The sequence below is a fragment of the Lissotriton helveticus genome, chromosome 1_1 (genome assembly GCF_964261635.1).
Source record: "Lissotriton helveticus chromosome 1_1, aLisHel1.1, whole genome shotgun sequence".
Lineage (NCBI taxonomy): Eukaryota > Metazoa > Chordata > Amphibia > Caudata > Salamandridae > Lissotriton > Lissotriton helveticus.
Genome location: NC_136057.1, coordinates 1,324,519,788 through 1,324,535,108, shown reverse-complemented (window position 1 = coordinate 1,324,535,108; position 15,321 = coordinate 1,324,519,788). Strand labels below are relative to the sequence as shown.

The window sequence follows — 15,321 nt, the reverse complement described above, 5'->3', positions numbered from 1 at the left end:
CCAGAGCACACTTCCAGGCAGGGGGTACCAGATCGGAGGTGATGGAAGAATTCAAGATGTCCAGAATTACCGGGCGGATGGAATTGATAACGAAGGAAAGATGCTGAGGGTGGGGGCGGGGTCAGAGGGAGAGCCCGAGGTTACCCTGGAAATGTATGAATCCAATGAGTCAGCGTCTAGTAGAGGAAATTCCCCTAGAGAGCACTGGGATTTAGGAGGAGAGCCTCTCGTACTAATGGCCATGGACTCAGTCTGAGAGGAAAGAAAAGACAGACAGATCAATTGAATTTTTTGGTGGAAGAATTCCACCAGATTGTTGCAACAAATTAGTGCTCCCTCAGTAGTCGGGGGTTTCTGTGGCAAGATAGAGAGCGATTTGGCGATAGGAACAATCTCCTTGGGTGAGTTAGCGGCTGTGCTAATTTTTTCCTCATAAAATATGGTTTGAGCAGTTTTAATTTCTGCTTTGTAAAGCCTAATTGAAGCTATATAGTCTGCTTTCCTATCTTCAGAAAATTCTGTCTCCACCTTCTTTCTAGTCTTCTGCAAGCCTGCTTTAGATCCCTCAGTTTGGGAGAAAACTACAGGGCTGTTTTTTGTCTATTTTTCTTGTAGGTGGGTTTCTTAGGGAGTACTATGTCAAGGGAACTTTGAATCCATAGATTAAAATGTTGTTAGCCCGAATAGGGTTAGGGTCGCTGATTGGTCTTGTAGCATCAAGAACCATGGTCCATTGGTCAGTGGAGAGTTTTAACCATTTCCTTTCCAGTCGGAGTAGCACTCTGGGAGAGAATAGGCGCCGAAATCTCCCAGAGCAGAGGAATTAAAATATGGTCTGTCCAGGGGAGTGAAGAGGGGTGCCTACCAAAAGATTATGCTGGTTGCTGAACACATGGTCAAGAAATGACCCTTGACATGCGTGGGGGCGAATCCTTTCTGCCTAAGTTTCAGTGCCAGGAAACTTGTTAATAGTTCATTGGCTACATGGTTAGAGGGGTCATCTAAGTGGATATTAAGATCCCCAAGCACAGTGAAATTAGCTAGGGCTAGTGCTAAATTGGCAACAGATGTGGGTAGAAAGCTGAGAAATTGCCCTATGGCTCCTGGGGGGCGGTAGAGCAGTAGGCCAGAAAAAGTGCTAGTGGGTGAGAACTCTAAGGAGAAGGCCATGCTCTCACAGTCAGGTAGCGTGTCCGTGGAGGATCGACAGCTAAAATGATCTTTAAATATGATGGCTAAGCCCCCGCCTCTGCCAGTCTCAAGGTCCACCCTGTGTATTGAATAACCCGGTGGAAGGGTTTGAATAATAACGGGATCGGCTTCAGCCTGCAGCCAAGTCTCGGTTAGAAATAGAGATTATGTGAATCAGGTCAATAACTTGTCCCGAAATAAACAAAGACAAGTCTTATTCAAAGTATACACAAGACTTGACAAAGGGCATCTTAAAAACAAAAAGGCAAAATCTGAAAGACACAAGGGCAGAGTCAGAGAGCTAAAACAAATTACAAAAGAGAACTGGGGAGATAAATTTTCTAAGAAGCAGAATAGATGTTCAATGCAAGGAAGGAAATAAGTCTCTCAAGACAGACCCAAGAGTTTGTGTGAATGTAAAGGTGGTTGTCAGAGTGTATGATCCAATGTAATTCAATAGGGCAGATGTGTTAGTGTGCATTGTCCACTATGTGGCTTTCAGTCGCTGTGTTCAGTGAAGTGGCAGTGTGGCACCAAAGCAGTTGTGAGAATACAGAGGGGTAGTTGTCTCAGCAAGAAGAACCAGTTCTTTTAAGCACACAGGTAGCTCTGTGGGTTAAGGGCACTTGTATCTTGTCTGGGTGCCAAGCTGGCTCTCAGAGGCTATGGGGTACTTTGGGATTAAAGAGTCAGTCATGGGATTACAAGGCTGGATGTGTAGATACCAAGGTAAATATATGGTTCTTAAGACAGTGGAACTGAGAAAAGACATTATTTATGCAGAGATAGTTGTCAATGCCAAAGCAAAGTGTGGGTGTGGTAGGGCAAGTGGTGATTAGATACGAGGACAGTTGTATCAGTTCTGAGGAAATTATCTGAGACCCAAGGCAGTTATTTGGGCTACAAGGCAGTTTTGTCATTTTAAAGTCTTGAGAAATGGGTGTACGTTCCAGAGCTGTGGTGTGTAATCAGAAATAGTGTTATGCAAGCAAGGCTAATTGTTTGCAACTAGAGGTGATTCCACACAAACAAAGGGGGTTATGTGCGGGTAACCAAGGAGTCGTCCAGATGCCATAACAACTGCATCAAAGCATTGTGAGTTACTGTGTACCAAGTGCTGACAACTCACAGTTCTTAATATGGTTTTGACTGGAACTGACAACATAGTCTTCAACATTGCAGACTAGTAATGTTGAATGAAACCACGCCAAGAGGGTCCCACTCTCTAGGGTTCAGCTGAGGCTATGGAGAACACAAGTGCAGGCCCAGGAGTACACCTCCTGTCCAGGTACTCACCCTAGAAAAGGAAGACAGTGTGCAGGTGCTGGGCTCCTGCAGGGACACAGAAATCCTTCCCCGCTCATACGCCATATCAAAATCCGAGCGTGGACCCCGTTGGACAACTGCATTAAAGGGGGGAGAGAAAGATGGTACATTTGTGTTTGTAACCTGTTTGGAGTGGGTGATAGCAGCTGCTCTTTCTAAACAAAAAAAGCAATGTATTGACAGCAGCGGAATCAGAAACAGTCAAATCTTAATGGATCAAATACATTAATGGCATATAAATTTTAGGTTTTACAAATATTGTATTTTTCCCCAAACTCTGCTTGCAACATCCCTTCCCCACCACTGCAGCAGCATTTTTGCCTACGGTGAGGGTCACCACAAACTCTAAAATTCAAGGTTACCAATGGTCACAAACGAGACGGACAGATACAATGGAGTGATACTATGTGGAGCAAGAAAGAAAGTATCTTTACAGTGTTACAGAAGGCACAAGCCATTGACCTGGTCTCATCAGCCATGACCAAACACTTCCACTGTGTCATACATACCAGAGATATCGACCGGCATGGAAATGCAACGATTAAGAAGTGGGGGAGTCAAGGTCTCCGTGACCGCCGCCTTCACTTGGTCACCTGTGAACGACATCAGAAATGTGACAGAATCCTCTATTCCACTAGCCCTAAAGCCAGGTACTCCCAGCAATGTTACACTACCTCTGAATTATGAAAAACTGGGATGTGTGTCAAATTATATTCTTCTCTACTGTGCCCAGTGTCTGCAATACTCTCAGTTCTACTTCCATACCTTAAATTAACAAAACAGGTCGCCTGGGCCCTTTCTTTCAATTTCACAACAAATTGCCTCTGATGCATTCCTTCCAAAATATTTTTAGAAAATCGTAGTACCTAATAATGCTGTTAATACCAAAGAGCACATGTGTGGTCAAGAAGTAAATCAAAGCACAGATTTATAGGGTTCAGTAATGCAGCAAATCAAATACCACAACTGTTGCAAACTGAATCATGGAATATCTAGAAAACAGAGTTCTGAAGGGACATACCAAGGATGGTAGAGGGATGGTGGGGTAGAAGAAAGACAGAGGAGCAAACAAAGAGTACATAGAATAAAAACTACAAAGCTAACTCCATATAATGAATAAATTACTACCCAACTTTTTTTTTAAAGTTGACTGGCTGCAAGAGCAGTACCTGGAAGGTACTTTCTCCAGAGAAACTCTCCTCTTAGTAAATCATTTTTGTGGCAGCTAAACCTTTGATTCTTTCCTGATGCTCATGTGACTGGGCATGCATGCAAATTGTGCGAGTATGCTGCTCTGTGTTCTTTTTTAAGAAGGAACTGGCCATATGTGGCTATGCTTCTCACTGTAGAACCACTTTTCCATCCTTAACTTCATGTGACGATACTGGATTTCATTTTCTTTTTGTTCATTAACATCTTGTTTCATAAGTTATACTAATAGACCGTATTCCATCGGTGATGTGACCATATTATAAGTTTGTGATAAACAGAGACTTGTGTGGTGGTAAAATGGCCTCTCCGTCTTCGCAACGTATTAATCCTATGTGGCTACTTTACAACTGGCCAAGCACCCAAACCCAAACATAAATCTTACATTATGTTTTACAATGCATCAGTGAGTATTTGTGTGGAGACAATCTACCTTGACTTAGTATTAAAGTTAGTCCTTCCATGATATTCTAGCTGCAGAACAGTCACAAAGAACCAACAAAGAATGTGTAGGAAACTATTTTTTGTTGTTGTTGCAGTTGTCCCTCCACTTTTTGCCTGGTACTTGATGCAACTTTGACTGAAGTGCACTGGGTTCCTGGTAACCAGATCCCTAGTACCAGCGTTCTTTCCACAAAACAAAAACAAATGGTCACTTGATCCCCAAGTGACCAGGCAGTTAGCACCTCTGTAAGTCCCTAGTAAGTGGTACCTCTGGTACCTAGGGTATAGGTACTAAAGAGGCTCCCTTGTGCCACTCTATGGGGCCCAGTACCAAACTCACACTGCTGGCCGCATAGCAAGGTGCTCCACAAAGTGAAAACACAACATGGCACACGCTTGGATGCCATGTGCCCTAGAACTGCATGTAATACTTGTAAGTCCCCCTTACAGCAGGCCTTACAGCCCTAATGCAGAATGCATTATATTACATATGAGTACATATCTGCATTAGCAGATATGCCCCAGTGCCGGCTAGTTCAATTACTGACCGTAGAAAGTGAACTGGGAAGCCATCTCAAGGTAAGTATTGGGCACTGGTCAAAACGAGTTTCCCAGCTACATATTGGCTTCACTGAAACCTATGGTTTTTGGAATCAAACACCTCGGATTAATAAACCCACACTGACTCCAGTGATGGATTTATTAATGCATGTACCTAGAGGGTACCTTAGAGGTACCTTTTGAAACCTACCAGCCCTCTAGTCTTCTAACTGACTGGTCCTGTCCAGCCTGCCACCACACTCAAGCTTTTGGCTCCCAGGGTTAAGTGCACATGCTCTCAAGAGGTCGGGAACAATGCTTGCTCTGGAGAGAGGTGTTACCACCTCCTCCTTCAGGAAGGCTGATAAATCAACATATCAAGGCAGGAGGCTTCAAAGTCCTCTGTTGCCTTTGATAAGCAACCCAAGGCTTCCCCAGACAGTGGAAATGCCACCCCCTGACCTGGGCCCATCTGGCACCAGGGCAGGTGGGAAATTAGCTATGCGGGAGGCGTGGTGCACTGCCAGGCAGCCACACCTTTAGGGTGACCTGCTTGAAGTGAACACAAAATAAGGAATTCCACCATCTTGAGTGTGGTGGAATTAGGCATTCTGGGACAGGGTGATGCCCACTCCCCAAAGGGAGTGGTCTTCTAGGGGCAAGTTGACCCCAGAGGTAAGTAGCCCATTGGCTACTACCCCTCACTCCCCTCAACTGAGTATTAAGGGGACCCCCTGATACCAGGACTTCAGATTTCAACAGACAAAAATAAGAAGTGGACAAAAAAGAAGACTGAGGACTCGAAAACTGAGGGGCACAACTAATTTGGCACCAACCCTGCCAGCCTGCTCCACCAACCCTCATGCAGCAACCAACTCATCCTGCCGCTGTGTAGACTACAAGAAACCCGGAGGGCTGCCAATGCTTCACCAATCGCCAAAGAAACTTCCTTGGAGTAGAGGAGCTACTACCCCTGCAGTCGCAGGCATCAAAGAAGCAACAACCTGTACACCAACCTGCCGCCTACAGGGACTTGTGACAAGCAGCTACCCAGGAAGAGGTAGCAGTGCTTCTACAGATCAGGTCCATCCTCCCTCCAAACGTGGGGACGCCAGAACCGACCGGAGCCACATAGCACCAATACCTAGTGTACTTGACCCCTTGCAGCAGCCAAGGCTTGTTGTGTCCAGTCTGGACACCAACGCCGAGGAAGGCCAATCTGCACTTCGAGGGGCTTCAGGGACAGTGAAACTCACATCGAGAGTGGCTCAGCGGTCCTGTTTTCCCCTCTGCAGCAGAAACGAAAACAAAGTGAGTTTGGGACCGTCGTCACCCTATGCCTCAAAGTACCTATGCAACCGCGCTCCAGAGCCCGCGTCCAAGGAAGGTGATGGTGCTAATGGGGTCCCCAGACCCACAAGAGCAACGCCCATTCTTGGGTCTGGTCAGACTGGACATCCAGTCGCTGCCTGTAGCCTCTTTCTGCAGGCCCCTTTTAAAAGTGAGAGACTAGCACAGAACCCAATGCCAAAGGACACCAATACACCCGAGTCCCACAGCCTGAGGAGAAGTAAACCAAAGGTGTCCCCACGTGCCCGAGCATCTCAAGGGTCGAGGCTCCCTGTGGGTTCCCTCCGACTGGCACCCCAGTCCCAGCTTGCAGCCTCTTTCCAACGGGACTGTTCCTCCTTGAAGTGAGTGGGACACCCAACGCCGTTACACACCTCTGCACCCGGATGCACCAGAGCCTTCCGAGGTGACCTGTTGATGTGACTTTGGACTTTGCCCCACACTCATTTTAAGCCCTGAAGTTAAGTAGCTCTTCCATTCCTAGTCGGGATGCTAAAGAGTAGGAAAATCATTCCTAATTTCATGCACACATATTTAAGCCTAGTAAAATTACGCAATGAATGGGGGCATCAGGGCCAGCGACCAACTGTTGAGTCACCATAATTGTGGTGAACAGCAGGTGGAAGGTGGGATTAGTAGTTTTATTTTTTTTAAAGTTAATTCAACTCTGCATACTTAAAGCCTTTTTAAGCGAGTTGTAATAGGTATCAGATATAACAGTTGGTTGTTTTTCCACGAAGAGTATGTGCACATGTTACCACCAATCACAGCTCCTCTAAATTGTCTGCCAGCAGCTTTTCAGTCCGTGTGGCATAACAGAAGTTGATGTGCTATGCCCTGCACTACATGTAACATACAGTGCTCCAAACAAGGTGTTCTAATATGCCCCTATGCACTGTTTCACAAAACTATGGGAACCAATGTCCTTGTTTGTGAGACAGGAAGAGACACTCTTTCTGTGTGGTTAGGTGATTGCCAAAGAACTTTCAACTGTCTTAGGCTGCAAAGAATGAACATATGAAAATGTCATTGAAAGTATGCAGGTTGTTTACCCTGACCATTTCAGGTGGGTTGAATTCCCTGCCAGAGACACAAAGCAGCACTTCCTTCATAATAAGTAAACAAGAGAGAGGCACTGGCACTACAGTACTAGTCAAATTGGAGTGAGAGGCAATGAACATTTTGGAAACTGCAAAGAAGGCTGCCCAGAGAATCAACAGCCACCATGAAGTTTGAAGTTTAAAGTATTTATAAAGCGCTCTGTGGCCGAAACTGCTTCCTGGCGCTGGGAGATTGAGTCAGTACCAACAGAGCAAGAGACCTAGGAGCGATTAAGATGGGAAAGCAGAGGAGAACAGGTGTGTTTTAAGGGCCTTGCGGAAGTGCAGGTAAATAGGGATGGACCTGATGGTCAGAGGGAGACAGTTCCAGAAGCGGGGGGCAAGGATGGAAAATCTAGTGCCGCCTACTCTGGATTTACGAAAACGGAGAACAGTTAAAAGTGCTTGGCTAGCGGAGCGGAGATTACGGGAAGGGAGGTAGTGAGTGATCATAGAGTTGATAAAGATGGGGGCCGTGCGAGCTCGAGCCATGAATACAATGCAACCCATCTTGAAGAGGGTCCTCTGCAAGATGGGAAGCCAATGGAGGGATCTCAGTAAGGGGGTAATATGACAAAATTTGGAAAGCCTATAAATAAGGCGGGCAGCCTGGTTCTGGACGGACTGGAGACGCCGCAGCTCGTAGGCGGGGATGCCCACATAGAGGCAGTTCCCGTAGTCCACCCGTGAAAGAACCATGGCCAGAACAATAATTTTCAGGGCATCAAAAGAAAAAAAGCGAGAGATCTTTCTGATGATCCTGAGGGATAAAAAACAAGAAGAAACGACGGAGCTGACCTGGGGGAGAGGGGAGAGATCCTGACTGATTTTGATTCCCAGGGTTCTAACTGAGGCAGAGGGAACCGGGGGTGGGCCAAAGGTGGAAGGCCAAAAGGCAGAGGTCCAAGGGCTCGAAGAGCCACCAGTCAGGACCAACTCCGTCTTGTCCGGATTAAGCTTTAAGTGGTTGTGACTCATCCAACCAGCGATGAAATTCAGTGTAGTATGGAGTTTCAGGGCCGGGTCAGAGTCACGAGAGAGATCAAAAACCAACTGAAGGTCGTCAGCGTAATTGTATACGGAGACCTCCATGTGTAACAGAGAAACAATAAGTGGGTAAATGTAAAGGTTAAAAAGAAGAGGGGAAGGGAAGAACCTTGGGGAACCCCACAGGGCACCGGGCGAAGGGGGGCAGAGAAACTGGAGAGACGAACAGCCTGTGTCCGACCTTGAAGAAAAGAGGCGATCCAAGAGAAGGCAGAGCCCCGGATGCCCTGCTGCCATGACACGGTCGAGAAGGATGGAATGGTCGACCGTGTCAAAAGCAGCGGACAGATCGAGAAGCCCCAAGGCTTGGGGGGAGTTGGAGTCAGCCTTACTCTTCAGTTCGTCCAAAACAGCGAGGACCACAGACTCAGTCGTATGGACTGGGCGAAAACCAGCTTGGTGGGAAGCCAAAAGGTGGTTGTCCTCGATGTAGGTCGAGAGACAGGAGGTGATGTGGCTCTCCATGATCTTGGCCAAGTAAGGGAGTAAGGAGATAGGTCTGAAATTGGTAGCAAGAGTGGGATCAGAACCAGGTTTCTTCAGGATGGGGATCACTGTGGCAGACTTAAAAGAGGCTGGGACTGTGCCCTCGGAAATGGAGGAATTGAGTAAGGAAAGGGGGGGGGAATCAGGACAGCCGGAGAACAGCTCCCTTAAAATCCGGGCCGGTCCGTAGTCAGTGGGAGAACCTGACTTAATTTTGTTGAGCAGAGTAAGGAATGACTCATTAGAGATGGGGGGGAAAGTGGTTAAGAGAGGAAACTAAAGGAGGGAGGGGAGTGGGGGGGTAGGAGAAGAAGACGGGGGAATATTCCGTTTGATGGTTGTAATCTTCTCGAGAAAGAAATCATTCAAAGAGAGGCAGAGGGCGTGGGATGGGACTGGGTGAGGGTCAGCTCTATCAGATGCGGACAGGGAGTGAACGATAGAAAAAATCTCCTTAGATTTATTTGCCGCTGACAGAATCTTGCCAGAAAAGTAGTCTAATTTGGCTGAAAGAATAGCTCGCTTATAGTTGTTAAGGAGAGATTTGTAACGGTCTCTCAGGGAGGGGCAATAATTGCGCCTCCACTGGCGTTCTGACTGCCTGAGAGCTAGTTTCAAAGCTTTGAGATCGTCAGTGAACCACTTGTTGGCATTGTGGGGGCGGCAGGCCTTAATCCTCCTATAAGGAGCCACAGGGTCACATGAGGTAGACAGCCAACCATCAATGGCGACGACTTGAAGGTCAAGAGGGAGATCAGATAAGTCAGGAGGGAGAGCCGCCAGCGACGAACAGAGAGCATTAAAATCCACCCGATTCCAGTTCCGTGCCGAGATGTTTTTGGGTAGGGGCAGCTTGTCGGTGGCACCCAGATCAATGATGAAAGAGATGAGCGAGTGGTCCGACCAGGCACACGGGAGAATAGTGGTGGAAGAGATCACTCGACTGGCCGACCATAACTGGTCGAGAGTATGACCATGTGAATGGGTAGGGGAGTGGATGTGAGAAGTGAAGTTGAGACCACGCATGGTGTCAGTGAAATCTTTGGAAGCCCTGTCTTCCCTGGGGTCGTCAGGCCAATAGTTGAGGTCGCCCAGTAACAGGACCGAGGAGTTGTTGATCACAAGAGTGGCCAACAGCTCCTGTAGGGCAGGTACAAAGTGGGACATGGCCTGGGGTGGACGCTATATAAGAACTATGGTGAGGGGAACCGCAAGATTTGTTGACCGAGCTACTAAAACATCTACTTTGGGTATGGGTGGGTGGGGGAGCAATTGAAATTGAAGGTGCGAATGAATAATCATGGCCACACCCCCCCAGTTCTCCCATCGGGACGATCAGCCCGGAGGGCATAATAGGAGGCAGGGAGTGCAGCTAAGACGTCAGGCGAGGAATCTGCGGAAAACCATGTTTCCGTGAGGAACAGTAAACCAGGGGCCTCTGTGTCCAGCAGATTATAAAGTTCCAATTGATGCCTGCCCGCCGAGCGGGTGTTAAGAAGAAAAGCCGAGGCAATGGTCGGCGGGAAGGGGGGATGAGGAGGGGGAGAGGCGAAAGGTACAGCCGACCGAGGCATGGACGGAGGAGCCACAAGGAGGGGGGAGAATGGAGCAGAAATTCCGAGGCCAGTGATGTGTCTAAGCACCGAGGGGCTGAGGGGCACATTCCCTTGACAAGCACAGAGCTGTGAGGAGGTGTAAGACAAAAAAGGGGCAGGGTGTATGGCCCCAGGTCCCAACCGGTCGCGGACGCGCGCAGACGGGCTTGCCTTTGGTGCGCCGCCGGCGCGCCCGCTGCGCACGTCCGCTCCGCGGCCGGGAAGGTGATGTCATTATATGCTGGCCAGGAGGGGGGAGTGGCCGAGAGACTACACCGGCAACCCCAAAGTACTCGCTAGATGGCGACCGACCTGGCCCGTCCCCACCACAGCAAACTAGTGGGCTGGAAGGGGAGACGATTGGCGAGGCAGGGCAGTAGCAGTGAGGGTGCAGGCAGAAATAAACAGGTAAGTTAGGCAAGTACCCAAAGAAAATAAAAACGCTTTCAAAGTGCGTGAGTGTCGGTGCTCCCGGCTTAAAATGCCTCAGGAGATCTGCAGGCGATCGTAATCATGCGAGCAGATAGGCGTTACAGTTTAAAAAGGTCGAGTTACACACATAACACAGATAAAACAAATTTCACAATTTACAGATGCTAGTAACGGAGTTCCCGGCTTTAATCGCCTCAGGAGATCTGTAGATAATAATCAATCACCATATAAGACGGCCCACCTCCCATTTAGAAGAACAAATGGGACTGTGTTGCAAAAAAAAGAATCTGTCAGCGGCAAGTGGACAGTCAGTGGACAGACAAGGCAATGGGACAGGAAGACAGACCGCAACCTGAAAACAGAAGTCGGGAGGGACGACCCTGGGGAAACAAATGCACCATTCCAACAGCATGACAAAATACAAATACAGAGGTGAGATGGGGAGCAGCAATCCATTCAGGACAGCACAAAAATATGTGGGAATCGTGAAATTCAGTGAAGAAAATGAACTGTCTGGAAATGTGCAACTGTGAGTTAACAAGCACTGTAAAGAACGACACCCCAATAATGAATGCTTTGGATGAACCAGGAACCTCTCCTTCGCCACTACCAAGAGGCCAACCTTTTGGAATGTTCTGTGCACAGCAGCGGCACAGCCATGTTTTAATTTTGAGTTATCAATTCATCCCTGGGGTTTTGTTTAGCTCAACAGGGTAAAGTTCTTTAGTTAGAGGAATGGCCCACACTTTTACCCAGCACATCTAGTTAGTCTATGTTTGGTTTGTGGAGAGGTGGTCTATAAGCAAAGCCTGTCGAAATTCTGTGTCATCTCCCAAAAGACACATGAGTTCACTGGTCCAATTCTGTGTGTATGCCCAGTCTTCTAGAAACAGCGAAAAAGCTGCTTCCTAGTAGCAACATTAGAAAATTAGCCAATTGAAACACTAATACAACAACTGATGATACAATGGGTGCCAAGATATAATATAATGGGTTTCAGGGCATTCGGATTGCAAATATTTTGTGCTCCAAATTTATACCTAAAGTTCACAGACAGACATATTGTCATGGATATCATAAATAGCAGATACTGTTACTGATTTAATTTTATCCTCACCCATCTCCTTGCTGTTGGATTCAGGTTGTCTCCCTGAAGTCTCTCGCTGTTCGTCTGTAGAGGAGACGCTCACGAAGCGCTTAATATGGCGGACGGGGCTCGTTCGGCTCGGGTGGCTGGCCTGAGGAAACGGACGCAAGGACTGCATTTCCTGCCATCGAGAGAGAAAATACATTTACTATTGCATTCAAGGTTACATACCCGACTAGGGAGGGTCCTGATGACAAGCATAGGTGCTGTTTATCTCACCTATCAAATAACAATGCCACGGTGTGTGCTATTCATCAGGTATGATAAATAAATAACATCTATTATGAGTTTCTGGGGAATAATATGTTGATTTTGGTGTTTAGCGCACCGAACTCTGTATGGTACAGTAAATAACATATGCTTTTGACCCAACATAATTTAACTAATCTTGAGGTATTTCAAACATCCGATAATTATCTGAGGCATTAAATACCTTCAAACTCGTAATCCCGACGCATGCGTAAACGACGTTTACGCATGGGTGGGCATGCAGAATATTGAGCTGTTCCAACAACCACAAGGAAGGAAAGCTCGGACTGCGACTCCTGCCCAGATATGGAAAGCAGTGTCTGTAGAACATTTAATACATCTGTGCACGGCATCTAACAGAAAACTTTAGATGGAACAATGACCAGGCACATACTCCTTAAAGATGTATATCAAAGCATTTACAGCAACACTTCTCTACCTCACAACAAGAGACCAATACTCAACAGAGCAAATTAAACAATACATTAAACACCCATCTATTCCATATAGTCCATATATTCAGCTCTTAACAAGCTCAAAACCGCATATGCAAAAATAAACACATCATATTTCCCAGAGCTGCCCTTGTGAGTGACGAGCCATGTAGATGTGTCTGATAATAAACTTTGGTTGCACCGAACAGTACCTCCCAATAGGCAAAAGGCAAGATCCAATTGAAAAAACACTGAGCGCAGACAAACACAGCTCAGATATTCCATACAGTTTGTTTTCCCCGAGCTGAAAAGGTACCAACTATAATAACAATCACAACTTCCAATATAACACCACATATGCATCCAATAAAGCTAAGAGGGGCCTTATAATTGAACCTTCATAAGCTCACAACAGCACTTCACGCTTCAAAAACAGTATACCAGGGCAAGCAACACCTAATAAACCAAACCTCAACCCATCCAACAGCCCTCAGTTAACTGGCTGAAAGGGGTAGTGTGGACTCTAACAAGACACAGAAGTCTCAGTTATCTCATACACACACAACTCAAGCCAGGGAGTGCTTCAGATGGCCCGTACACAAATTGGTAACAATCTCTAGCCACACACACCAACCAGCACCACAACTAAATATACACAGGACATATTTATTACACCCACACTGCAGATAATCCTACCGCGGAGAACAAAGACTTTGATCTGTGACTGAATACTCAAGACACGGGATGGACGATACAGATTCAGAGAGCGCAGCTAAGAGCTATACAGCGCTACACAAATCTCTGTTGGTATAACACAGAACATGACAACACATGATTATTTGAAATTGTAAGTAAAAGCATGCATGTTTAATACTGTATAAAAATAACTACAATGCGCTTTTCAGCACAAAACAAAATTGTGTCTCCTTCTGACAAAGGTAATGAGTAATAAAAAGCTTTACATAAAACAACACATACATAGGACTTGCCTGTAACACAAATACACAGCCATTTCCATTCACAGTATTTCATACCCAGTGACTACAACCATACCTCTTGACCCACAAAAACACTTGTCCTGTCCTCTAAAGAATACATTCAAGTTGAAGAGAGAAGTGTCTCAGGAACTGTCTGCTGTACTATGTTTCTGTGAGTTTAATGTTCTATACGTGTCAACGATTTTTGGCTACTCACAAGCCTGATATATTTGGAAACTCTTAAAAAAGAAGAAGAACAGAGAAGTGTCTCAAATTACACATCTTAGTTCACTCAGTGACAATTTGGTAAAACATCCTGCAATGGGGTGTAAATGAGGTGAAACAGCCAGAAATGAGTGCATCAAGTGTACATAGTCCACCAATATGATGCAGACAAGGGAAGCAGACTGTAAAGGGATGCAAATGAGGGGGAGGAGTCTGCAATGGGGCATAGATGAGGGAAAACAGCCGGCAAAGAGACGTAAACGAGGGAAAGTCATCTATAAATGGGTGCAGATGAGGGAAAGCATTCTGCAAAGGGGAGAACTGGAGGAGTGGAAATGGGTGCATCGAAGTAGATGCAGCCTGAAAAGGGGTGCAGACGAGGGAAAGCTTCCTTCAAAGGGGTGCAGGTGAAGGAAAGGAGTCTGTGCGGGAGAAAAATGAGGGGAAGCGTTCTCTTAATGGGCGTAAACGAGGTGAAGCAGCCTGCAGTTGAATACAAGTGAGGAAACCCAGATTGGAGGGGGTGCAACCTGTAATGGAGTTTAAAACGAGGAGAAGCAGTTTGCAAAGCGGTGCAGATGAGGTGAAGCAGCCTGCAATGTTATGCAAACAGTGTGAAACAGTCTGAAAAGGGTACTAATGAGTGGAGTCTGCTAAAAGGGTGCAAATGATAGGAACCAGGCTGTTAAATGGTGAAAAACACAGAAAGCAGTCTGCAAGGGGTGAATGAGACTGAAGGTAAGACAATTTGTTTTTGTCATTGGAAGGGTAGACAGGAAGGGGCCTCCAAGCATATGTAATGGTGATATAGAGTAAATGTCTACAGAAAGTCTGAAAATGGATACAGTATTACAAAGCAAGGGCACTGCTGGAGACTGTGAAATAGAGACTAGAATAGACAGGAAATTTGGAGCCCCGGTGGAGCTGTCATTTTTAAACACACTGAAATTGGCCTTGAATATACTTCATAGTTTAATACAAATGGTTGGGATGGGAGAATGTCTGAAGTTCTGGCCAAGAGGAAGCGAGGTCTGTCCTCGACATCCGGTTAACATAATCACAGCATGCCTGTGAGGAATAAAAAAAAAAAAGGCACAGATCATATCTGAAAATGTATGACCGCACATTATAGTATACCTAGTTGACAGTCGTGCCGGAGTAAAAGACCCCTCTGGTCAAGTACAAATAAGCCTGTCCACTGAGTCATGGATATCCTCCCACGTGGTCATGTATGTGACGAGAGACCCAACTATTGGTCATACGCCATCTGCTCTAATCTACCAGCGATAGCAGCCTATACGACATAAACATTTCCCATCCTTTATTTTCTCCAATACATTTACAATACTGTCTAGTAGAATCCTTTTGAGGCACTGAGACATCTGCAGTCTAGCCTAGGGCAAGGTGACGCCCTCTGCAGTCCAAGCTATACTACAAAGTCAACACATGCGTTACTGAAGAATATATACCAAGCACTTGACTATGGTATTCCTTTACAGATTCCATAGGGGCAGGCAGGAAATAAATTGACATGTGGTACTTTCTTAGCCATAATATTGTCACATGAAT

At 46.3% G+C, this 15,321-nt stretch overlaps 1 protein-coding gene across 3 annotated transcripts in view; it reads right to left on the bottom strand.

Annotated features, from left to right (window-relative positions):
• PNPLA6 (patatin like domain 6, lysophospholipase) overlaps positions 1 to 15,321 on the bottom strand; it is a 262,435-nt gene that overhangs the window by 111,084 nt on the left and 136,030 nt on the right. For all 3 annotated transcript variants that reach the window (XM_078682176.1, XM_078682170.1, XM_078682183.1), the window contains exons 12-14: positions 11,838 to 11,988; positions 3,027 to 3,110; positions 2,488 to 2,594 (exon numbers count right to left, since the gene is read on the bottom strand). In XM_078682176.1, coding sequence (XP_078538302.1) covers positions 2,488 to 2,594; positions 3,027 to 3,110; positions 11,838 to 11,988 — 342 coding nt within the window. The remainder of the gene's footprint in view (positions 1 to 2,487; positions 2,595 to 3,026; positions 3,111 to 11,837; positions 11,989 to 15,321) is intronic.